Genomic DNA, 25,914 nt, shown 5'->3' with positions numbered 1-25,914 from the left:
CTGGCCGATCTCAAACCCAAAAAAATCAAAACCCTAAACCTAATCAAACGACTGCTGCTGCCACAAGAGCAGAGCAGTGGACTACCACTGCTAGCCGATGGACATCGACCACAGGTCCACAGCAACCACCCGCACGCCATCCACATCACCCCCTTCCGCTAGAAAACTAGTGTTGAGTAGCAGCAACAAGGGTGGCGAAAAAAAAGAGCAACATCGAAGGCATCCAACAGACGAACAGACCCCCAACACCCGACACAGTTGACCCACCGCCAGCTGCCGAGAACCCACGAAATGCCGACACCCCAACAAAGCCTGCAAAGAAATACTTCCAAAAGATTAAGGTTGGATCGGAGATCCAACAACGGCAGCAGTGAGATCCGAAGAGACCGACAGACCCATTAGCATGCAGAAACCCACCACCTGCCGCTGAAGCCCCACCATGGTTAAGTTAACAAATATACATTGCTAAAGACAATATATAGCTGCCAACAAGCTTCTTTTCTAGGCCATCTACTAGGCTTTACCAAAGCCAGAGATGAGCTACTTCAAAAGTCCTGCTGATTTTTGCTTGCTCTTCATGCACAATACGACAAAGTCAGTCCCAGCCCTCCTTTATCATAACATGATCTACAATGCACGGACACCTCGGCTGAGGTCACGTACCAAAGGGTGTGAGATGCAGACACTCTGTCATGCACAACACAATAGAGTCGGTCCCAACCCTCCTTTATCACAACATGATCTACAATGCACGGACACCTCGACGTCACGTACCAGGGTGTGAGATGCAGACATTCCACTCTCAGTACACGTACCTTAACTCAAATCATCAGTGTCTAATTTTTTGCTCGCTCCTTTTTTTTCCCCATTTGGACACTCTAGGAAAACCCTAGACACACTAGGCTACTTGTGGGACACATCATGGGTGTCAAACGCAAAAATAGGCACCAGTTAACACATAGGCCAGTCTTTTGTGTGCGTGAGAGATGATGATCGATAAAAGGACGAGTGATGTTAGTTCAGCTTACCTTGTATGTCTCATGAAGAAGTTGGCGAGTGTAATGTCTGATAATAATCTCCTGAATGGATTCCCAGCTAGCAATATGATGTGCAATGAACAGTTGTCTGAGGTAAATTTGTGCTCCCTCAACATCAGCAAGAGCCATAAGACCTCTCTGCAATTAGTTATCATCGTAAGAACTAGCAAGCAAAATGTACAAAAGCAAGTTGCTTTTTAGAATTACTTTTTATTCAAATCAATAATGTAATTCACTGTGACTTATTCCCCCGTCTCCAACTATCCTCAGATTTTCATACACAATAGGAAGTTCACATATTTCAATATTGTTTTGACCCTTCACTAGCTTTCCCCAACATGTTGCCACTAATAAATTTAAACTAGAGTTGTACCCCGTTCAATGCACGGGACAAAAAATTGTTTTTTTTTTCGTTCCAGTGCATCTAATGGGGACAATGCTAGTTATATTTGTAAAATCACTTAACAGACAATATTCCATTCCCGATTACTCCAATAGTCCCAAATCAGTTAACTTCATCATTATTATATTGGTATTTTGTTAGTAGATATTGATAATGTTAAAATCGGTTTTGTTAATGTCATAATTAGTAGTGCAAAAAAGATTTGAAACATGTGTATCTAATGGGGACAATGCTAGTTATATTTGTAAAATGAAGTGTAAACAGACAATATTCCATTCCCGATTACTCCAATAGTCCCAAATCAGTTAACTTCATCATTATTATATTGGTATTTTGTTAGTAGATATTGATAATGTTAAAATCGGTTTTGTTAATGTCATAATTAGTAGTGCAAAAAAGATTTGAAACATGTGCATGAGTCTGAAACTCTTATGTGTTGTATAAGGTTAATCATAATTTTTGCATCAATCATGAAAATTTTAATCTAATTCAGGCAAAGCCAAAGATATGCGCAACCACTATGTCAGCAGCCAGCGGTTAGCAAAATAAATAGCTATTCTCCCTAAGATACGCGCAACCACTATGTTAGATTATTATGGGTTTATTTGTAATTAGTTTATTAGTTGTTCTATTATGTAACTAGTTCATTCTCTAGGACCATCGTGTAATTAGTCTAATGTGTTGTATAACTACTCACGTTGTAATCAGTTTATGTTATGAGAAATAACCGTAATCTTTGGGTTCCAATTCCACACCTCTCTTCCTTCACAACTTCACATGGTATCAGAGCATATGATCGCTTACGTTATGGGTCTTCGTTGTTTTGTTGCTTCGTTGCCTCGTTTCAGCAACTCCAGATGACTCCGACAGACTCAATTGTTCGTCGGTCAACTGGGCAACCTCCGACAGACTCCTCTACCTTCTGACAGACTTGTCTACTCCTTTTTCACGAAGTCGATCAGTCCCTTCTGCCCTAATCTGCCTTCGCCAAGCCCTGTTTTCATTCTAACACACTGTTTTCATTCCGACAGCAACTTCCGACCACCGGCAAACCCTGTTCTCATTCTGACAGCACTTGTTTTCACTCAAATGGGATTGGGTCAGATCTGGGTGCACTCGTTTGGTACTCAGTAAGGTACGTTTACACTCGTTGGTACTCGGTCAGAAGTTTTCAAAGGGTCTCGAAACCATCTGGGGTGTTTCGTCTGAGGTGTTTATAAATGGTATTGACTGGGGTATAGTTTACACAGTTTTTAGTGACTGGGCTGTTTTTTCCTCTAAGGTATTGACCAGTCTTGACTGTTTTTTTCCATAGCCCTTTACTATTTTTCTGTTGAAATGTCGGAGGATCCCAAAAATGCTTCCGCTGGTACAAAGAATGAGTTGAGTCGTGTAGGGACTATGGATAGCTATTCTCTAGATATTTGCCACATTAAATTGGATGGTATCAACTATTTGATTGGATCTCGTACTTTTACTTTGGCTATTGAGGCCAAAGGGATGTCTATTCATTGAGGGTCTTGTTACTCCACCTGTTGAGGCGGTTGAACTCAAGAAATTCAAATCTCAAAAATCGTTAGTCATGACCTGATTGTTTAACTCTATAAGAGCTGATATTCATCATACTTTCCTGCTCCTTGATACTTCACATCAGATTTGGACTACTGCAGCCCAAACCTATTCTCATTAAGGTAATAATGCGCAGTGTTATGTATTGAGGAAGAGGCTTCATACATTGGGACAAAATCATCGATCCGTTGCTGTGTACTTTGTTGACTTGAGTGGAGCATGGCAGGAATTTGATTATTATCAAGGGTTTCAGGCTGTTTGTGTTGTTGATGCTGCAAATTGGCTGAAGAGGATAGAGAGAGCATGTTTATGATTTTCTTGCTGGTCTTGATGAGGAATATGATCCGATTAGAGTGCAGGTGTTGAGTCATGTTCCGTTTCTGTCTTCGGGAGAAGCCTATGTCATTGTTCAGCAGGAGGAGAGTATGAGGGGTGCTATGGTGCATACTCCTACTTCTGATCGTTCTGCCTTGGTTGCCATTCCTCAAGATCAGTTTGGTGCTAGCAATGGACCTATTGATCGTGAGTCACTCTGGTGTGATTATTGCCACAACACCGACCATATTAGAGATTTCTGTTGTAAGTTACATGGCCGCCCCTTTTGTGGGCGAGGGGGTGGACGTGGTGGTCGCGGTCATGGTTTCATGCGTTCACAGGCCCAAGCTCATGTTTCGGAGTCCACAGTTGCTACCTTGCCCTATTCTGGGTTCAGTACTGGAGTTCAGGCATCTTCTGGTCATGTTAGTGGATTTTCTCAGGGAGAGATGCAAGCTCTTAGGCGCCTAATGGCTCTCCATCTACTATAACTCCCACTTCCACAGCAGGTTCCACTTCATCCTATTTTGCTCACACAGGTATTCCGGCTAGTGCATTTATTGCATCTTCTACTATTCCTTGGATTATAGATTCTGGTGCTTCAGATCATATGACAGATTGTTCATCTGTATTTGATTCTTACTCTACTTGTTCTGGTAAGGATAAGGTCAGAATAGCAGATGGATCATTCTCTGCTATTTCGGGGAAATGTTTCGTTCGCTATTCTCCATCTATTTCCCTCTCTTCAATTCTACATACTCCAAACTTTGTCACTAACCTTCTGTCCATTAGAAGTCTTACTCGTTCTGCAAATTATTCTGTGACTTTTTTTCCTATTCTGTTAAGTTATGGGCATAAGTGTATTTAGTTTAATCTCTTTTGTAAGTAGATTAGAAGATAAGTCCTTACATGTAATTATTTATTTACACTTGTATAAATTGAACGTAATGAGAAAGTAAACCCTATTATTGGGTCTTATTCCAAACTGTCTAAAACTCTTCATGGTATCAGAGCACCGATATACCTGGTGATTCGGACGATTATTTTTCCTTGTCAATCACCGACAAGCCTTCTTTTCCTCGTCGATCAGCCTCGTCGGCCCTCTTGTCACCTTCCAACGCATCAGCAGAATTCTAACAGGGTTGACCCAGCCCTCTCACTCATCGATCTGACTTCACCAACCACCGCCAGCCACCTCTGAGCCCTCGGTACTTCTCGCCGAACCTCACCCAGCCTCCGATGACCCACGTGACTCTCAGGCGACCTTCGTGGTAGCTGTTTTGTGTGTTTTTCGTGGTCTGTTTGTGACTGCCGTGACCTCTCTCTGTGTTTTTCGTGGCTGATTTCTGTGCTTCCTACACAGTTTGATATTGGGTCAGGACTGGTTGTTCTTCTTTGGATTGGGTAAGAGGTATTTACACCTGTTTGGGTTTGGGTTAGATTAAATCAATCTATTTCTTTTATTCTACATCATTTGTCATCATCTGGATTTGTTGAAATGTCGGAGGATAAACAAAAAGCTTCCGCTATTGTCAGGGATGAGTTGAGTCGTGTAGGGACTCTGGATAACTCTCCTCTGGATATTTGTCATATTAAATTGGATGGTACCAATCATTTAGTTTGGTCTCGCACTTTTACTTTAGCTATCGGGGCCAAAGGGATGTCAGAGTTCATTGAGGGCCCTATTACTCCACCTGTTGAGGCAGGTGAACTTAAGAAGTTTAAAACTCAGAAATCGTTGGTCATGACCTGGTTGTTTAATTCTATGCGAGTTGATATTCGTCATACTTTCCTGCTTCTTGATACTCCGCATCAGATTTGGACTACAGTAGCCCAAACCTATTCGCAACAAGGCAACGATGCACAGTGTTTTGAGTTAAGGAAAAGACTTCGTACATTGGAACAAAATCATCGCTCCGTCGCTGTGTACTTTGCTGACTTGAGTGGAACATGGCAGGAATTTGATTATTATCAGGGGTTTCAGGCTGTCTGTACTGTAGATGCTGCTAATTGGCTAAAAAGAATGGAGAAAGAGCGTGTTTATGACTTTCTTGCTGGTCTTGATCTGGAGTTTGATCCGATTAGGGTGCAGGTGTTGGGTCGTGTTCCGTTCCCATCATTGGGAGAGACCTATTCTATTGTTCAGCAGGAGGAGAGTAGGAGGGGTGCTATGTTGCACTCTCCTATGTCTGATCGTTCTGCCCTAGTTGTTACTCCTCAGGGTCATTTTGGTTCTGGTAGTGGGCCTATTCTCCAGGGTGGCAAGTCTGGTGCTAGCAGTGGGCCTCCTGATCGTGCGTCACTCCAATGTGATTATTGCCACAACACTGGTCATACCAGAGATTTTTGTTGGAAGCTACATGGCAAGCCCTCTCGTGGCCGCGGGGGTGGCCACGGTGGCCATGGTCGTGGTCCGATGCGTTCTCAGGCCCAGGCCCAGGCCCATGTTTCGGAGACAGTTGGCACCTTGCCTGATAATGGGTTCAGTTTTGGGATTCAAGCATCATCTGATCGTGTTGGTGGTTTCTCTCAGGGGGAGATACAAACTCTCAGGCGCCTTATGGCTCAGGCTGATTCTCCATCTACTATAGCTTCCTCTACCACAGCAGCTCCTACTTCATCCTATTTTGCTCACAAAGGTATCCCGGCTAGTGCATTTACTGCCTCTTCTGCTATTCCTTGGATTATAGATTCTGGTGCCTCAGATCATATGACTGGGTGTTCCTCTGTGTTTGATTCTTACTCTACTTGTTCTGGTAAGGATAAGGTCCGAATAGCAGATGGATCATTCTCTGCTATCTCAGGGAAGGGTTCCGTTCGCTATTCTCCCTCTATTTCTCTCTCTTCAGTTTTACATATTCCTAACTTTGCCACTAATCTTATGTCTGTTAGTAGCCTTACTCGTTCTGCAAATTGTTCCGTGACCTTTTTTCCTACTCATTGTGTCTTTCAGGAACTGGATACGGGGAAGGTGATTGGCAGTGGTAAATCACATGGTGGCCTCTATTTTTTGGAGTCTGCACCTCGTCCACCCATGTCATGTGGTCTTGCTCTGCAAGCAAATACGGGTCCAGCTCTTACTATGTTACATCAGTGGCACCGTAGATTGGGTCATCCCTCCTTCGGAATTTTAGAGAAATTTTTTCCTAATTTAATAAAGCATTGTCCTAGGAGTCAGTTTTTTTGTGAAGCCTGTGAGCTTGGAAAACATAAACATTCATTATATGCACCTATTAATAAACGGAGTGCGTCTCCTTTTACAGTTATCCATTCTGATGTTTGGGGTCCTTCCCCTGTTACCGCTCTTAAAGGTTTTCGGTGGTTTGTCACTTTTATTGACTGTTATTCACGTGTTACTTGGGTGTATTTACTTAAGTCAAAAAGTGACGTCTTTTCTTGTTTTAAATCTTTTTATGCCATGGTACGCACTCAATTTGATACAAATATTAAAATTCTCCGTAGTGACAATGGGACTGAGTATATAGATAGGAGTTTTAGGGCGTTCCTAGACGAAAATGGCATTCTTTATCAGACGACTTGTGTTGACACTCCACAACAAAATGGAGTTGCTGAACGCAAGAATCGTCATCTTGCTGAGGTAGCTCGCTCTCTTTTATTCACCATGAATGTTCCCAAATTTTTTTGGAGCGACGCGATTTTGACTGCTACTTATCTTATCAACCGTATGCCATCTAGTGTTCTCCAATTCAAAACTCCTATTGAGTGTCTTCCTCATAGTTCTCGCGTCACCACTCTCCCACCGCGGGTGTTTGGTTGTGTGTGTTTTGTTCATGCCCCGCATCCCTCTGGGGGCAAGTTAGGTCCTAAAGCCCATAAGTGTGTCTTTATTGGGTACTCTCCTACCCAGAAGGGCTATAAATGTTACGATCCTCACCCTCGAAAGTTTTATGTCTCTATGGATGTTACTTTTTGGGAAACAGTGTCCTTTTATTCTCCCTCCACTCCATCTCTTCAGGGGGAGCATCGGCAGGAAGAGATGAGGGATGAAGAGATGTTTACCTCTTTTTATAATCATGATGAGGGGGAGAGGAAACAGTTTAGAGAGGAACCAATATCTGCTGAAATTAGAGAGGAACCAATATCTACTGAAAGAGCAACTCATGACATTGGTGACAATATTGAGGAACTACCACAACGGCTGAAAGGGTCTAACTTAAAGACCTACATTAGACAGAAGAAAGGAAAGTCCTCATGTGTAATACCACCTTGTCAATCACAACTCTCCGCTCCAGTTCCGGATTCCTCAGCTGACTTATCTGGTAATGAATCTTCTCCCATTGAACCTCCCTTTATTGAGTCTGATAATCTCCCTATTGCTCTTCGGAAAGGTGTTAGGTCATGTACTCAACATCCTATCTCTCAATTTGTCTCTTATGATCGTTTATCTCCTTCGTACCATGCTTTTGTTTCGTCTCTTTCTTCTATATGTATTCCACAGAATTGGCAGGATGCATTCATAATACCTAAGTGGAAAGGAGCTATGGTAGAAGAGATGACAGCCTTGAAAAAGAATGGTACTTGGGAGCTAGTATCACTTCCAAGAGGAAAGAAATCAGTAGGATGCAAGTGGGTTTTCACTGTTAAGCAGAATGCTGATGGTACGGTTGAGAGATACAAGGCGAGACTTGTTGCCAAGGGTTTTACTCAAACCTATGGTATTGACTATGGCGAGACGTTTGCACCAGTAGCAAAGACGAACACTGTGCGAGCTCTGCTTTCTTGTGCTGCCAATTTGAATTGGCCCCTTCACCAGTTTGATGTGAAAAATGCATTCCTCCATGGTGAGTTAGAAGAGGAGGTATAAATGGATGTACCACCAGGTTTCTCTTCCTCTGAGGCTGAAGGGAAGGTGTGTAGATTGAAGAAGGCCCTATATGGGCTGAAACAATCACCTAGAGCGTGGTTTGGCAGATTTTCCAAGGCTATGTTAGGGTTTGGATACAAACAGAGCCATGCAGATCATACTATGTTCATCAAAGGAGGCACTGGTAAGATTGCTGTCCTTTTTGTGTATGTTGATGATATAATAATGACAGGCAATGATGTGAATGAAATTCTTAATCTCAAATCTAGTCTGACTCAAGAATTCGAGATTAAGGATTTGGGATCACTAAGATACTTTCTTGGCATGGAAGTGGCAAGGTCTGATAGATGTATTTTTATCTCCCAACGGAAGTATATACTTGATCTTTTGGAAGAAACAGGTATGTTGGGCAGTAGACCTGCAAATTCTCCTATTGAGTCAAATCATCATCTTAGTGGTAATGTGGGGGAGTGCACTGACAAGGAGAGGTATCAGCGACTTGTGGGCCGTCTGATATACTTAGCTCACACTCGACCAAATGTTACTTATGCCGCGGGTGTTGTTAGTCAGTTTATGCATGATCATCGTACTTCACATTTAGATGCAGTTTATCGCATCTTGAGGTGTCTCAAATCAGCTCCAGGGAAAGGACTTCTATTCTCTAACCATGGTCACATGCGGTTGGAGACCTTTACTGATGCTGACTGGGCTGGTTCTGTGGATGATAGACGCTCTACTTCTGGCTATTGTACTTTCCTTGGGGGAAATCTGATTACTTGGCGAAGTAAGAAGCAATCAGTAGTTGCCAGGTCTAGCGCAGAAGCTGAGTATAGAGCTATGGCTCATGGTGTTTGTGAGCTCTTATGGCTCCAAACCTTGTTACGTGATTTGGGAATTTCTGATAGTGGTCCTATGAAACTCTACTGCGACAATAAAGCTGCCATAAATATTGCTCATAATCCTGTTCAACATGATAGAACAAAGCATATAGAGATTGATAGACACTTCATCAAAGAGAAGCTGAGCGAGGGTTTAATATGTATGCCTTTTGTGAGATCTGAAGACCAATTGGCCGACATATTCATAAAAGGGCTTGGTAGCAAGAGTTTCCACCCCATTGTGTTCAAGTTGGGCTTGATCGATATCTTCGCACCAACTTGAGGGGGAGTGTTAAGTTATGGGCATAAGTGTATTTAGTTTAATCTCTTTTGTAAGTAGATTAGAAGATAAGTCCTTACATGTAATTATTTATTTACACTTGTATAAATTGAACGTAATGAGAAAGTAAACCCTATTATTGGGTCTTATTCCAAACTGTCTAAAACTCTTCATATTCATTGTCTTTTTCAAGAACTGGACACGGGTAAAGTGATTGGTAGTGGTAAAGCACAGGGTGGCCTATATTTTTTGGAGTCTGAACCTCGTCCACCCATGTCATGTGGGTTTGCTCTGCAAACAGATACGAGTTCAGCTCTTTCTATGTTACATCAGTGGCATCGTAGATTTGGGTCATCCATCTTTTGGGATTTTAGAGAAACTTTTCCCTAATTTAATTAAGCATTGTTCTAGGAGTTAGTTTTTTTTGAAGCCTATGAGCTTGGAAAACATACACGTTCATTTTATGCACCTATTAATAAACGAAGTGCCTCTCCTTTATAGTTATTCATTCTAATATTTGAGGTCCTTCCCCTGTTACCTCTCTTAAAGATTTTCGAAGGTTTGTCACTTTTATTGATTGTTATTGTCGTGTTACTTGGGTGTATTTACTTAATTCAAAAAGTGAAGTCTTTTCTTGTTTTAAATCTTTTCATGCGATGGTGCGCACTCAATTTGACACAAATATCAAAATTCTCCGTAGTGACAATGGCACTGAGTATATCGATAGGAATTTCAGGGCTTTTCTGGATGAAAATGGTATTCTCTTTCAGACGACTTGTGTAGACACTCCACAACAAAATGGAATTGCTGAACGCAAAAATCGTCATCTTGCTGAGGTTGCTCGCTCTCTTTTGTTTACCATGAATGTTCCCAAATATTTATGAGGAGAAGCGATTTTGACTGCAACTTATCTTATCAATCGTATGTCATCTAGTGTTCTCCACTTCAAAACTCCTATTGAGTGTCTCCTAAACAGTTTTTGTGTCCTGACTCTTCCCCCGAGAGTTTTTGGTTGTGTGTGTTTTGTTTATGCTTCTCACCCTTTCGGTGGCAAGTTGGGTCATAAAGCCCATAAATGTGTTTTTGTTGGGTATTCTCCTACCCAAAAGGGCTATAAATATTATGATCCTCACTCTAGAAAGTTGTCTCTATGGATGTCACTTTTTGGGAAACCAAGTCTTTTTACTCTTCCTCCACTCCATCTTTTCAGGAGGAGCAGCATGTAAGTCAGAAATATATGAGGGAGGAAGATGTGTTTACATCGAATCAAGAGTCATGGTCTTTATCTCTTCCTTTTTATAGTGAGGGGGAGAAGGAGAAGTCTAGAGTGGAATCAGTGTATGTTGGTAGTGCGAAACAGGACATTGGTGGACGAGTGGATGGGGACAGGCGTAGACCAAGTGAATGGCCTACTACCTTGACAACGTATCAAAAGAAAAAGAATGGCAAACCTTCATGTGTACTACCACCTTGCCAATCACCATCCCCGGCTTCAGTTCCAGACTCCTCAGCTGACTCATCTGGTAATGAATCTTCTCCCATTGAGCCTTCTATTATTGATTCTAGCCTTCTATTATTGATTCTGATAAAATTATTGTTGCTCTTCGGAAAGGTGTTAGGTCATGTACTCAACATCCCATCTCTTAGTTTGTCCCTTATGATCGTTTATCTCCTTCGTACCATACCTTTGGTTTGTCTTTTTCTTCTATATCTATTCCACAGAATTGGCAGGATGCAGTCATGGCACCTGAGTGGAAAGGAGCTATGGTAGAGGAGATGACAGCTTGAAAAAGAATAGCAATTGGGAGCTCGTATCACTTCCAGGAGGAAAGAGATCAGTGGCATGTACGTGGGTTTTCACTGTTAAGCAGAATGCTGACGGTACAGTTGAGAGATACAAGGCAAGACTTGTAGCCAAGAGTTTTACTCAAACCTATGGCATTGACTACGAGGAGACGTTTGCTCCAGTAGCGAAGATGAACACTGTGCGGGCTTTGATTTCGGGAGCTGCCAATTTGAATTGGCCTCTTCACCAGTTTTATGTGAAAAATGCATTCCTTCATGGTGAGTTAGAGGAGGAGGTGTATATGGATATACCACCTGGTTTTTCTTCCTCAAAGACTAAGGGAAAGGTGTGTAGATTGAAAAAAGCTCTTCATGGGTTGAAGTAATCACCTCAAGCGTGGTTGGCAGGTTTTCAAAGGCTATGTTGAAGTTTGGTTACAAACAGAGCCATGCAGATCATATTATGTTCATCAAAGGAGGTGCTGGTAAGATTGTTGTCGTTATTGTTTATGTTGATGATATGATAATGACAGGCAATGATGTGGATGAGATTTTTAATCTCAAGTCCAGTCTCGCTCAAGAATTTGAGATTAAGGATTTGGAACCATTAAAATATTGTCTTGGAATGAATGTGGCAAGGTCTGATAGAGGTATTTTAATCTCCCAACGGAAGTATATACTTGATCTTTTGGAAGAAACAGGTATGTTGGGCTGTAGATCTGCAGATTCTCCTATTGAGGCGAATCGTCATCTTAGTGGAGATGTGGGGGAGCACACTGATAAGGAGAGGTATCAGCGACTTGTGGGTCGACTGATTTACTTAGCGCACACCCGACCGGATGTTACTTATGCAGTAGGTGTTGTTAGCCAATTTATGCATGATCATCGTACTTCACATCTGGATGCAGTTTACCGTTTCTTGAGGTATCTCAAGGCTGCTGCAGGGAGAGGAATTTTGTTTTCTAATCATGGTCACCTGCGGTTAGAGGCATTTACTAATGCCGACTGGGCTGGTCCTGTGGATGATAGACGCTTTACTTCTGGCTACTGTACTTTCCTTGGGGGAATTTGATTACTTGGCGATGTAAGAAACAATCAATGGTTGTCAGGTCTAGTGCAGAAGCTGAGTATAGAGCTATAGCACATGAAGTTTGTGAGCTCCTATTGCTCCACACAGTGCTACGTGATTTGGGAATTTCTAATTATGGTCCTATGAAACTCTACTGTGACAACAAAGCTGCCATAAACATTGCTCATAATCAAGTTCAATATGACAGAACGAAGCATATAGAGATTGACAGGCACTTCATCAAGGAGAAGCTGAGCGAGGGGTTGATATGTATGCCTTTTGTGAGATCCGAAGATCAATTAGCTGATATATTCGCGAAAGGATTTGGTCGCAAGAGTTTCCACCCCATTGTATTCAACTTGGGCCTGATTGATATCTTCGTACCAACTTGAGAGGGAGTGTTAGATTATTATGGGTTTATTTGTAATTAGTTTATTAGTTGTTCCATTATGTAACTATAGACCATAGTGTAATTTGTCTAATGTGTTGTATAACTACTCACGTTGTAATCAGTTTATGTTATGAGAAAATAACCCTAATCTTTGGGTTCCAATTCCACGTCACTGTTCCTTTACAACTTCATAATTTCCTTGGCTGAAGTTCTTGGCAAAGAAATGCAGCCTGCATTTCCTTTGACATTGTCATACTTTATGACTTGATATTCTCTTACAAGTCTTTGTCATAAACATAATAGATACTCCTCGACTTACATGGATAAGAGATTCTCCTGATGTAAGAACCCCATTTCTTAGCGTCCAAGGAGTGCTGGAAAAGCTGTATAATGAATATAATACGTACGTTATTGAACAATAATCGATATGACAGCTGAATTAAGGTATAGAGACACTGAAAAGGCAGTTACAAAATCACCTCAAAGTCAACCTAATAGGGGCCACGTCAAACATTTCAACATAAACTTTCTTCTGTCTTCTGGCTAAGAGAAATATTTGTTGCCAAGGAGCTCCAATAGGAACTACTGAAGGGAGCAAAGGGCAACTTATGCAATTTTGAAGAGTTTGAGTTCCATTTGTTGGATTGGATGGGGCCCCCTTGGGCTGAACATGAGCCTCAGTGCAAGAAGGGGACTCGTTTATAAAACCCAGATCAGAGGTGACAGGATGGGATGTAGAATGCCCAAATGTCAGGAGCCCAACGTGAGACCTTGAAGATACAGTTCTAAAGAAATCAAACAAGCCAAGTATGACTTCCTGCTCAAGCTCAAGGTGGAAATCTGCAAGTCTGCAAGTATTGAACAGAATATGTCAAGCACTGGCAGTGTTAATCATTTGTTTAATTCAAACTTCTATAAAACCACCTAAAGGGGTGGCGGAGTTAGAAATTAGCGCCAGTGGGGGCAACAATTAAACACAGAAGCAACAAAAAATCCTGTAACAAAAAACAAAGAGAGAGTAAAAACTTTTTGCACCAAAAAGAAGATGGCCAAAGACCTCAAGCTAATATATTCAAATGAAGCCAATGAGACATCTCTATTCCTCCATTTTGCCACAGCTAACCAGAATGCAGGTTCACAAAGGCTGTCAGAAGTAAATTGCACCGGATTTTCACTTTCACTCTTTATGCTATCATCTCTAGTCCTTGTCTGGCCTACTGGGTTGCTTCTGTATTCACGATCAAAGCATAGGATAACTGGATATGGCGTACTAGGCAACTGGTTATCAATTTGGAAGGATGATATTTGGAAGGAAAACTTCTGCTGATCAAGACTCTGGAGCAGATTAATCCTCGTGTTCTTAGCACATGCAAAAAGCAATTCCTACAAAACGAGAGGCAACCAGCCAGAGTTCAAATTATTGATGGTGTAGACACCTTTCTGAATCCAACTCAAAAGCCTAAGTTGATGGATGGAATGTTCATTCAAGTATTAAGTGATTAAACATTCCACACCTAAGAGATGTGGGATTATAATCTCTGACACCCAACTCAAGCATAACCGCTTTTTAGGTCTGCCACGGTAGTCTCTTTTGATTTATAACTGTGCAACCTTCTTTTCTTGGGCTTTCATCGGGGGGTGTGGGCTTTATGGTTTTTAATGTGGATGAAATAGGCAGCTCAGGTACCACAAAGGTCCTTCATGCATGTAAAGTGGTCACCAGACTCACCACACCCAAGCACTCTGGCAGTATTCTGTAATAGATGGTTTCTGAGTAACAACAAACTTTTAGCATACCTGTGGGTGAGAATCAATCAAGGAGATTCCTATAAAAGGAATAGAAACTGATATCTTTTCGTTAAAATCATCAGAAGATTCCTGTTTCTGGTAAGGTTTTCTTTTTCCTTTGAACAGGGAGACACGTGGATCCTTTGCATCATTCAAAACATGGTAACCTGAATCAATTATGCTCAGAACCTGTAGAAGAGCAAAAATAAACTAAGGTTTGAAAGAACAGATGCTGAAAAGCATTTGCTTGTCAACATATTAGAAAAACACCTTTATTGCTCCTTCAGCGTGGACAGAGACAAGCAATGTTCTTTCAGGTTTCTGAAAAAATAGTAAGTCGTGAGACCAACTCAAATGTGCCAGAATTAACTTAAGACACTTTTGCAGAGCAATGACAAAATCGATAATAACCATGCAGCAGAAAACGTTTGGAAACAAAAGAAGACTCCGAAGCCTCAATTCGAAAGCCAACACATGCATTAAGGGTGATTCTTCCTACTTCTCCTAATCATTAAGAAAGTGTGAAAGCGACATCCCCAAAAATTAGCAATACTTTTGACACAAGAAGCCTCAATTCGTATGCCAACATATGCATTAAGGATGATTCTTCCTACTGCATCTAATCATTAAGAAAGTCTGAAAACGACATCCCCAAAAATTTGCAATACTTTTGACACGAGGATCATATACACGGCCCACTTCTAACAATTATATATTATGACATCAGCAGCAGAATAACAAAAATAACAATTTTTTTAATCATGTCGTTCAACTTGTCTTTCCTTCTTCGGCCTCTTTTTATCAACTTTTTCTCTTGGATATTGCTACTATGGCATCATAACAGCACATCAATGTTGCTTGATTCAATAAGCTAAAGCAAGCTACACATCAAAAACTGGTCCGAGGACAGCATAGGAAGATCAGTTCCTAATCGTACAATATGTTAAACTTATAATTTCAAAAACAACAAATCTACAACCCACCTCGACAACTTAACCAAAGATGAAGAAACAAATCATCCATCTAACTTCTATTAAAGATAGGAAACAGTACTTCTGTGCATGTTCCCTATGTACAGTCATTTCTTTTCAGGGCCAATGCGAGTGCAAAAGACATGCATGGGTAAAACCAAAACAACATACCTCGGAAGTCGAAGGTAAGTAGATAGGCGCGTACTCTTTCACATCATCAAGAGTGTATGATCCTACGACACGCTCTCCAGGCACCTTTGAGATTTCAACCAGCACTCAATTAGTAACAGTGTCAGACCACTTAATCATTGCAAGCTGAAAACATAAGGAATACCTCAACTGTGAGACGATGGGGGTAGAAAGGCTCATCCCAAGCGTATGAGCAAGAGGTGTAAGACTGAATTAGTGTTTCAAAACTCTCACACCTTTGTTGATAAACTCGTATACGCTGCAATGTAAGGGACAAAAAAGAGAACCACCATCAATGTTGAACTAAAACAGAGCCAATAACAACCTAGCTCCCTATAACCAAACACACTGATATCTAAAATCTGCCTAACAAACTGCTGAATCACCTCACCCAACTCCATATAAACTTAACAAAGAATTTTGGAAGAACCAAATACCATCCTATTACTTCAATGAAAATGAAAATCCAGATCATAACCTAATCCACGTTCGATTGCGCACGCGCGAGCAAGAGAGAGAGAGAGAGAGAGAGAGAGAGAGAGAGAGAGAGAGATTAATTACTTCAATCAAAATGAAAATTTAGATCATAACACAATCCGTGTTCATTTGTGCGTGTGCAAGAGAGAGAGAGAGAGAGAGAGAGAGAGAGAACAAATAAAATTAGTTCTTACCCCAATCAACAAGATCTTTAAGACTTGATGAAAAGCCATCTGTTCGATAAGAGTAATCCAAGCAAAGAAAGGTTTCATCCTACTTTACATGCATGCATATATTCATCACCCGGAAATTAAAAGTAAACACCGTTCAAGGAATAAGACTTAACCGAGCCGAGTACTCTATATCAACCAACCATATTTCTCTACGAGTGTTTGTTAAAGGAGAGTGGCAACCAGTTTTAGATATTGACTATCACGCTGAACTGAATCATGATGGCCAGAATCCAAAATTAGAACTTCAAATCCTGCAGCCATTACGGCAAAAACAATAGGGAACGGGTAAAAAAATTCCACAGAGAAAGGATTTTATGATTTTGGTGGCTGTAGCTTACTGGATCAGGGGATCCCTATTAAGATCCTCCACCTACCCATCCTCTTCCTAATCCACTCCACTTTATACTTTCTTCGCCTTTTCTTTTCTTTTCTTTTCTTGATAAGTAAATAATTATATTAGAAAGAAGGTATTAAGGGAATGCCGCCATTTTCTTCGCCTTTTCTTAATAATAACTCTCAGCATTTCACTCTTTTTTATACATCTAGCTTCACCTTTTCACACTTTGTTTCTGAACTTTTCTGCTAGTGCAACTGCATAATGCAAAAATGCTCTATTACAAAGCTTATCTTTGTGTCAGGTTAGGCTTAGTTCATGCTCATTTCTACATAATACTTGTCAGTGTCAAAATTATTACAAATTTTCTTATTTTATGGTAGAATACTTCGATCCTCAATCCGTTATTGCGATCCAACCTTGTCATTCCCTCGAACCACCCATCCTAAGATCCTGATGTGGACATCCTCGAAATGAAAATGTATTAATCTCCTAAGAACAAAATATTTGTGCATTAAAGATTATACTAAAATGCAGCACTATGATAAAAAAGCACAAGCACTAAAAGGGTTGATTTGGCCTAATATTTCCTTGGAATTTTTTGTTCTTTGTTCTTATATTTTTTGCTTTGATTAATTTTTCGTTATTTTTTTTATTTATTATTATTTGCTATACACAATTAAAATTCTCTCTTTTACCAAGGACTTTAATAAGAAAGCTGTTAATTTTTCGTCATGTTTTTTTGGATTATTTGCTGTACACAATTAAAGATTTGTCTTTTACCAAGAACTTTAATAAGAAAGCAGACACAATAAACATATACCAACCTCCTTCGAAAAATTATCAATCCGATATGGCATAAAGCCTGTATCATCGTCCGATAAAAGAATCAAGTTTGTCCCTGAATTTCCATTGACGCTTCCAACAATCTTTTCTTCTTGAAATGAAATATCAGCAGTCTGCACTTCTACACGTATCATATTTACAGCACCAGAAACATAATTCCGCATTTTCACCTGAGTATCACCCAGATGATCTGCTAAGAAGCACCCTGACCACTGCCACCCAGGTTCGTTGAAACGTACCGAAACAAGTAATTCCCTATGGCACGTTAAATCATGAGCACAGTATTCAGAGAATTGAAAGATAAAAGCGAAATACTAGCAAAGAAAGGCTTCCATGGACCAAGTCTGCCCAAGATATAAATCAAATAAGACTTTTGCTATAGATAAGTCAGTTTCATCCAGAGAGTTTTCAGAATAACAAGAAAAAATTTGAACAATATGTTACAGTTAACAGAGCATCCATCGAGACCTTCCTCTTTTTTGCTATGTTTCACAAGCACAACCAGCTTATGGTTTGCAGTCTAAGCCCAGCCACTTTATACATTTAGTGCCAAAGTTGTTTCTGTATCCAATCTTCACCTCCCAGAAAGTCCATTTATGGGTGCTGACTGCGAGTACTTGAACCAGCTTAAGAAGTGGCTGTCAAGAGAGGTTTGTTCTAGTTCATTCCTTCTTTTATTTTTATGTTTTGTACGGGGGAGCGCCAGGGGGTATGCAAGGATTGAGGTAGTGTCGCAGAGTATTGAAGGTATAAATAATAAAGTTGTGCCCCTCTCTCTAACAGCTTAAGCTTTTAGATGAGTTGATGGTTAACAATCTATTATGGCATTAAAGCAGGCAATAGATCTTGTGCTCGAACCTCACCGCCTACCTAATGTTGAAATATTTACATGGGTTTAGCCCACTAATGGAAGAGAGTCTGGCTACACGTGATGGGGCATGTTGAAGGTAAAAATAATAAAGTTGAGCCCCTCCCTCTAAAAGCTTAAGCTTTTAGATGAGTTGGTGGTTAACAATCTAATATAGAGGGATAAAAAGTTGACCCTAACAAGGTGGAAGAGAAGACCTAAAAGAAACAACTAAAAATATGATGACTTAGCACAAGGAAAACATGAAAACCAGCATGCAAATCATCCACAGCTAAAGAGCTAATGTCAAAACAACTTGTAAACTTAGCACAAACATCGAAAGGATATCAAGTAATGAAAGCATCTGTCACTGATTTACACAAATACAGCTGATGTCATCATTTACATTCTCACTGCTTCTCTTCTAAAAGTAGAAGTGCCTCAAAAGAACAAAAGCCATGAAGGATGGAGTCAATGGACCCAATTCATGAAATCATGAAAGACCAGGTAGAAGGCAGAAAAAGAACCTATTATATCAGTAAAACGAGAGAATATTTAACAAGATGGTATACCAATGCTCATTGTGTTGAAGATTAATCACCAGTGACGGAGCTGGGATTCAATTTCAGTCAATGAGGGAAAAGATGAGGATTAGCAAATCCTACTTATGGTCCTTTCGTGAAAAAGAGTTGTCAGGATCGTCACACACACATGCACGAATCACGAGTATAAAACAGTAAAGAAATCAACACAGAGATAAACGTGGTTCCCCAAAACCGGGTACGTCCACAGGAGCGAGAGCGGCTGCTGTTCTTTATTATCACAATACGAAATAAGGTTTACAACATAGAATATTTATACTGACTCTATTCTAACCCTAACCTAGTATTTGGTCTGTATCCCAAAAATACCCTTGTACGATACCATACCACAGCGGGGGGCTACAACCCCCAAATTACAAAATGCCTGGCCCTTCGGCCCAATCTACTTTTTCTAAATCATCAGTGATGGGCCAGATGCCTCCGCTCGTTCCACTCCGCTCCAACATCTAGCCTTCTTTCTAAAACTCCTTAGTATCTCTTCATACTTAACATATGAGCCACAGTTCTAACAAGAGTAAAAGCTGATTCTAACTTGCGAGGTCAATGTATTTTGTCTTTGTCGTTTTGAATTCACTCCTTAGTAGCACAAAGAGGGTGCAGGCGCGGGAGCGGGTGCGGGGAAGCGAAGGGACCTAAAAGCTCCTAAGGTTTGGAGCGCCTAAGGAGCGTATCTAGATTATATAAAAATACGCATATAAAATATCTTTAAATACTTAACCATTAAAGGAAAAGTGATACTGAAAATTTTTCCGATCTTAAAGTGTAATTATTGGAAGTTATATATTGTCAATTTGCAAAACTTCTTGACTAATATAATTCTCATATTCTTATTTCCACAATGGCATAACTGCCTTAAAAGTAAGGGAATAACTGCCTTAATGGCCTGATAAGCTCCCATCTTTATTAGGAGCGACCTCCCGTCTTGAGGGGAGCCAGCTCCAGTCAAGCTCCCATCTTGGGGGGAGAGCCGATTCAAGCTCCAGTCTAGGGAGCGCACCCATTTTAGAAAGATCTTGTTACTAAGATTCACTCTCTAAACAAATATTCCCTTTATTATTACCTATAATAGTTAACAAGAGAGAAATCTATTTTTGAGACCAAATAAAGGAGAAACGTAGACAAAAGATGGCATATAAAAATACAAAAAGACCTTTAAAATATAATTTGAACCATTATCCAACAACAAAAAGGCAAAAAATAGTAAAATTGAATTCAGCAAAATCAAAATTGAATTGGATCACTGAGTCACTTACGATTTGCAGCTATTTCCAATACATGCAACCTATTGGTAACGATGACCGACTGAATCATATTGAACCATAAGATACGAATCGTGAATTTTGCAATTCAAAAAACTATGCATATCAAAGCTCCAGCTTCTTTTCGAGGGAAGCGTCATCCCCCAATAACTTAAACCAACCTCAACCATTTTGAGTTAAAAATCAACAATAGGTCTAGTTTCGTTAGTTTCCCAAATCCTCTTTTAGTAGAACCAGTGTCCATCTGTCCAAATACTTATCCAAAAGGAGCTACAAAAACCAGTTCCAATAATATAACGACAACTCTTCCATTGTACAACTCAACATTTGAAAGGAGGGAAATAAAAGTCATGGGAATATCATGAATAAAACATATTTCACACTGCATACCTAGAGTTTAAAAAAACAACTCACGAATAAAGGAACCTGATAATGCATAACCAACCTAATATAGCAAAATATTTATCCGACACTAATAAGTTCGTTGGCACTCAAAAGATGATGTGTATACATTCGTCTACCAGCAACTAAAAAGCCACATCTTAATGAGGAACTATAATATTCCAAGGAACCTAACCAATTATGGAGGGCCATAAAGATTTCCATCATGTCCTACAGCTACAACGAGCATATAATTGTATTGAATAACATTATGCCATTGCCAAATACCTTGTTGTTTCTGTCCATTGAAGATGAGAATGTTGTTTAGTTGCCAAATGGAAAATAGAATCAGTTCCTTTCTGCTTATAACATAAGTCCTTGCCACATGCATTACTTAGAACATATCTGCAGAAATACAAAAGCAGATGAACATAGGAGAAAAGAAAGATCATGAAAAAAAATGAATCACAGAAAAAAAAATGGATCACAGACTAATGTAGTCCATCAACAGGGTTATGAAATTAATACCTGGGTTGGAAAGTGATGGCTCTTGTCCTTCCAGAAAATGGCCCATCAACTGCACTTGAAGTGACAGAGATAATGTATGCAGCATCACCAGATAATTGAGGAATAACAACATTGGTAGAACCAGTTGGTTGAACAAGAAAAAAAGGGCTAGACCAACAATATTTTGGCATCTTTTCAGTAGCACATTGAGGCATATACCGACTTAACCTAACCATAGTTTCGGTGACAGAGGAACTAGGATCAGGAGAATACATACAAGCCTCAACCTTCTTGCATTCCGTTTCTGCTAAATTGGAACACTCTAAATGTGACTGAATGCTTGAACACCACCTCTTCTTCAGACTGTTCACTGCAGCTTTATGTGCATCTAAATCATGTCTATCCGAACTCTCCTGAGACATTATAGATGACCCAGAGATCAGGGTTTTTCTAAAAAGGATCTTTGTTTGAGGATCCATAATTTTCCTAGTTGAGACAAGGGACGAAGAATTTCTCAAACCATCATCAGTTGCTGATTCCACTTGTAAACCCTGTGGAGTAGACAGAAGACCAAGACCATCTTTTCTGCCTAGAAGCAGGTCCTCCTCACACATATCATAACACGAAGGAATGATGCAACCATGTCCTTTCATATCGGTAGTACAATCCGAAACAATTAGTGAAAAACCAGTGCAGTTATATAACAAATAGGGCACGAAAATGAAGATTTCACGAGCTCCAGAAAATGCATCCATCACCTTTTCCACGGTAACATAAACAGGACCTAAAATAATGTAACAGTATTCCTATTAATTGATTATTTCTTGAAACAATAGTATCACCTGAAGGAAAACAACAGCTCAATGATAAATTACCATCAGTTAAATCAGGTTCAAAGGTAACAGTTTCAGATATAGAGTACTTTGTTCCACTGAACTTAGCGATCCCACCAAATGTTTCTGCACGTGGGAATTTCAGAATCGAAGGCTTAAATCCATGCATACGCAATACTATTCCCAAGTCATGTGATGAATCGATATGGAAAAATGAAGTTTCCACCTGAAACGATTAGCATATAAACTGGTGAATTAATCCAAACAACAAGCTTTGATAAAACAAAAGGGAGTATTCAAAGCTAGTTCAATTACTCAAAAATATCAGGTTAGCTGATGAACACCACAAACCTTTGAAAGTAATGCAGTACGTTCAACCCCACCACTTTCTATTGTCAACGATATCGACTTTGGAAGATAGTTTCTCACTATAAGTGGACAACATAATGTTACTTGGTGAATAAAATGCTTTTTTGACTTGTCCAGATTACATGATACTTGGCTACAATTTTCAATTGATGGCTTCAGAGTGCTATTATTGGGACAAGATGAACTCCTCTCCAGGTTGCCAGTAGGAGGGAAGCACATCTGTTGCACTGATATGCAGCAACGGAATGGATCACTACTCGGGTGAGATGGATAGCAAACAAAGGAACGGAAAGGTCCTATCTTAGTCTCATGCAAAAGAATGTTTGAGATATTATGAGCTTCGCTCCATAGGTAATTCTGGTCAAGTGGACGCCACCTCACACGACCAGCTTCAGCCAAATGTAGAGGTAGAGGAAACTCCCGACCAGGAAGTATCGGATCAAGGATCTGCAGTAAAATCAAGAATTTGATGTATGAGAATGCCACAACCAAGAAGTAATGGAGATACGATAATTGGACAAACCATAATCTTCCATATTTCATACCTTTGGAGATACGCCAAAGGGAATATCGAACCGTACCTCAAATGGCATTGAAGTTGCATTACAGAGTATAACCTGAAAATAATGCAAGTGAAGTTTTCGCAACAATGAGAACGTTACGAACACCATATTTCCGTTAAGAAAACAACTTGAATGTGTGCATACCGTAGAGTACAATCGTATCAGCTTACAATACCGCTGTACGGAAACATCACATACCACAGGAACGACAAAGCCACCTTTTGAATCTGTTTGGATAACCTCATCAGCGTGTTTATTGCTTTTCGAATATTCCCTATTCTTGTCAACTTCCATTTTATCTGTTGACTTCGAAAAATCAACCTCAAAGTGATTAAGACCTACAAGATCCATTGAAATAGGATTTGAAGGCACAGATGTCCCATTAAATTGAATAACTATATAATGATGTGCAACCCCGCTCACTTGCTTGTCACCGAGTCTATCAGAAGAATGAGCAGGTCTAGAGCGAAGTAGTAGTTCCTCTGGAGTTTCATCATCATTAACATAAATTGGGACAGAAGAACCAGGATGCACCAACGTTCCACCTTTGAACGACATATCCACATAATCAGCATATATTGACCCTTGACAGACTTGAAATACCAGAGGCAAGGAGGTCAAATTTTGTAATATGTATGGCGCATATCTTCCTGTATTCATATTTTCACAAATCTGTGGACTTAATAAGCTCTGGCTTTCAGAAATAGATTTATGTCCCATCAAACCCCAAGCATCCTTAACCATCTCAGTTACCCTGAAAATGGCCTTAAAGAGACAAAAGTAGTTGAAGTAACTAATGAGTTCCAAGTCTTATAAAAAAAAAACTAATGAGTTCCAAGTCTTCAATACTATCCACAAGTGAAGGGAAAAGAGAGTTCAACAATTACTGAAACATTAAAGGCTTGTTCGTTTGGGGTACTCAAAACCCCTGCGCACCCCCTGTGCACGGTCCCCAATAAATTTCCTCTATCTATCTCTCTCCACTCATTACACTTTAAAACCTCCCTCAAAACTCAAACCGAACAAGCCCTAAGAGATAAAGCATTGTAAGGAATTCAAAAACAAGCTTCTCCATTACCAACTGCCGATAGAATGACATTTTAAAGGGAAATAAAATGAAAAAGAGAACTTAGTCCTAATTACAATGATGATTACAATTCACAGTTTAGTGGCTCAGCAAAGAAAAATTAAGTTTGTGATAAGAAGTAAGAGAGCCATGAAGGTATTAGAGAGTGAATTAACTCTATTATATGATGTTCGTTACTATATAAACGAGACCATGTATAATCAAAGAACATCAACGAAGCAAAATACCAAAACCCACAAACGTTACGTAGGAAATATTCAATTACTAGAGTTGACCCAATCAAAACATCAAAACAGATTGGAAACAGTACAGGCCACAGAGAATCAAAGGGAAAGGCAGGCAGGATAACCAAGAGACACATAAGATGTGATATAGGTGACCCCATTGGACAATATTTGCAATCATTGATCTCATCTTCTGCTTAAATTTACGTTCAACATCATGGCATAGATATCAAACAATTTTTTATTTTTTTTTGTTAAGTATAGATATCAAACAAAAATAGATCCATTAATTGCATTTTGGGACAGCATAAGTACAATGAAAAGTGAAAGATAAGTTCTAAAGAAATGGAGCATTACATACCTCAACAAGGGAGACAGTAACATTCAAGTTAAGCTGTGCAGTTGATGTGAGATGGAAATCTGTCATGATGGCATTGCTTAGAAGAGCACTCTTCGCATGTAATCTGCTAAAGTTCAACACAAAATTCCACGGCTCTATGAAAGGTTCCCATAAGACCTGTCACCATTATATCCAGGTAATTAACCCTAAGTAGACAATACTCTGTAAACACCAAAACACAGGGATCATTCATCACCAAGTATACAACCTTGTGAATGTTGTTGTAGTTCACTCGTAAGTCACCAGCAACTGAGCCTTCTAATTTGTTCTCAACCATGTTGGCATGCCAGAGAAAATTCCTCATGAGAACTTCCATAAGGGGTCCTTTAGAGTTCCACTACAAGCAAACATAAATATGAAATTAACCCAACAGAACTGGAAATGCACCATTAAATAAGTAGTTGGCCTAGCTCATAGCATAAAAACTGTATGAAGGATCAGAACAAAAAGAATAATGTGCAGATCCAATCAAACAAGTAATGCTAAAAAAAAATAGCACCCAAAACAGGCCAATAGGAGGCAGCTGCTGCCTGCTGGGATAGGCCATAGACTATGAAAACAGACAAAGTTTGTTTCATTGGTCATGAAATAGCTAAACCTTAGTGTTAACAATAAAAGCGTAACGAAACATTAGTCGAATACAGAAACTTTAGTCCTCCAGTATTCTCCACTGAAGCATAGTACTGCATAACAAATTTGTAGGATTAAGTTTTTGTTTCCAGAACATTTTTCATTCCAAGATAAAGGAACTGAACAGAAATAGGTGACACACGGTGATGTCAAAGACCAGATTCAGCAGTGGTCTCTGTCTTTTGATAATATAATAAAGCAGAAGTCAAGAAAAAGACAGCAGGAAATTCTAATAAAAAAAAAAAACCACTAAATGCAGGCTCGTGCAGGTTCTGTCTTTTGATAATCTACTTGTCCAGGCTCGTTGGAGAAAATTAATGGCTAAAAAACAAAAAGGCGAAGAACCCAGTTAAGTTTTCATTGATCCCAGTTTTCCCAGATTTGGCCAGTTACGACCGAGGTCATGTGTATATCATCTTCCAATCAAGAGGACATTCTTGAGTCTTGACCACTAAATTGGAAAATGAGGAGATAACTGGAGGGAACTAGTAAATTACCTTCTATTTTTGGAGCTTATTTTCAACACTCCTTTTATTTGCCCAAATATTCTTGCAGCTTCCACTACCATGTCTGTATTTATTAAACTATAGCTAAACGTCAGAGAGATAAAGTATATAGCTTTCTTGCAACAAATATATGTTTCCTCAACTAGCGCTCCTCTTTCCCCTCAGTAAAAAACCTCTCGAATATATAATGAAAGATGAGGGAGGATATAAAAAGAAGAAAGGAGACATTAAATCACATTACATACCATGCAAGACATAATGAAAAAAACATTTTTTCCCCCTTTTCAAGAAACACAGAGCACTTCCACGTTAGGAA

The 25,914-nt window shown here is 39.8% G+C and overlaps 1 protein-coding gene across 8 annotated transcripts in view; it reads right to left on the bottom strand.

The window, feature by feature from the left end:
• Positions 1–25,914, bottom strand: part of LOC131313017 (uncharacterized) — a 74,247-nt gene that overhangs the window by 9,726 nt on the left and 38,607 nt on the right. For 7 of the 8 annotated variants that reach the window (XM_058341062.1, XM_058341064.1, XM_058341063.1 and 4 more), the window contains 17 exons: positions 24,671–24,799; positions 24,424–24,579; positions 22,896–23,516; positions 22,734–22,805; positions 22,171–22,635; positions 21,862–22,045; positions 21,008–21,770; positions 20,768–20,884; positions 17,372–17,645; positions 15,646–15,759; positions 15,483–15,566; positions 14,611–14,661; positions 14,350–14,529; positions 13,610–13,935; positions 13,032–13,400; positions 12,872–12,935; positions 1,029–1,175 (listed from right to left, as the gene is read on the bottom strand). In XM_058341062.1, coding sequence (XP_058197045.1) covers positions 1,029–1,175; positions 12,872–12,935; positions 13,032–13,400; positions 13,610–13,935; positions 14,350–14,529; positions 14,611–14,661; positions 15,483–15,566; positions 15,646–15,759; positions 17,372–17,645; positions 20,768–20,884; positions 21,008–21,770; positions 21,862–22,045; positions 22,171–22,635; positions 22,734–22,805; positions 22,896–23,516; positions 24,424–24,579; positions 24,671–24,799 — 4,116 coding nt within the window. Of the gene's footprint in view, positions 1–1,028; positions 1,176–12,871; positions 12,936–13,031; positions 13,401–13,609; positions 13,936–14,349; positions 14,530–14,610; positions 14,662–15,482; positions 15,567–15,645; positions 15,760–17,371; positions 17,646–20,767; positions 20,885–21,007; positions 21,771–21,861; positions 22,046–22,170; positions 22,636–22,733; positions 22,806–22,895; positions 23,517–24,423; positions 24,580–24,670; positions 24,800–25,914 lie in introns of those variants that run through there. The other variant, XM_058341068.1, reaches the window with a different exon arrangement.

This window comes from Rhododendron vialii, chromosome 13a, assembly GCF_030253575.1.
Source record: "Rhododendron vialii isolate Sample 1 chromosome 13a, ASM3025357v1".
In the NCBI taxonomy this organism is placed as follows: domain Eukaryota; kingdom Viridiplantae; phylum Streptophyta; class Magnoliopsida; order Ericales; family Ericaceae; genus Rhododendron; species Rhododendron vialii.
This window is presented reverse-complemented; position numbering and strand designations above follow the sequence as displayed.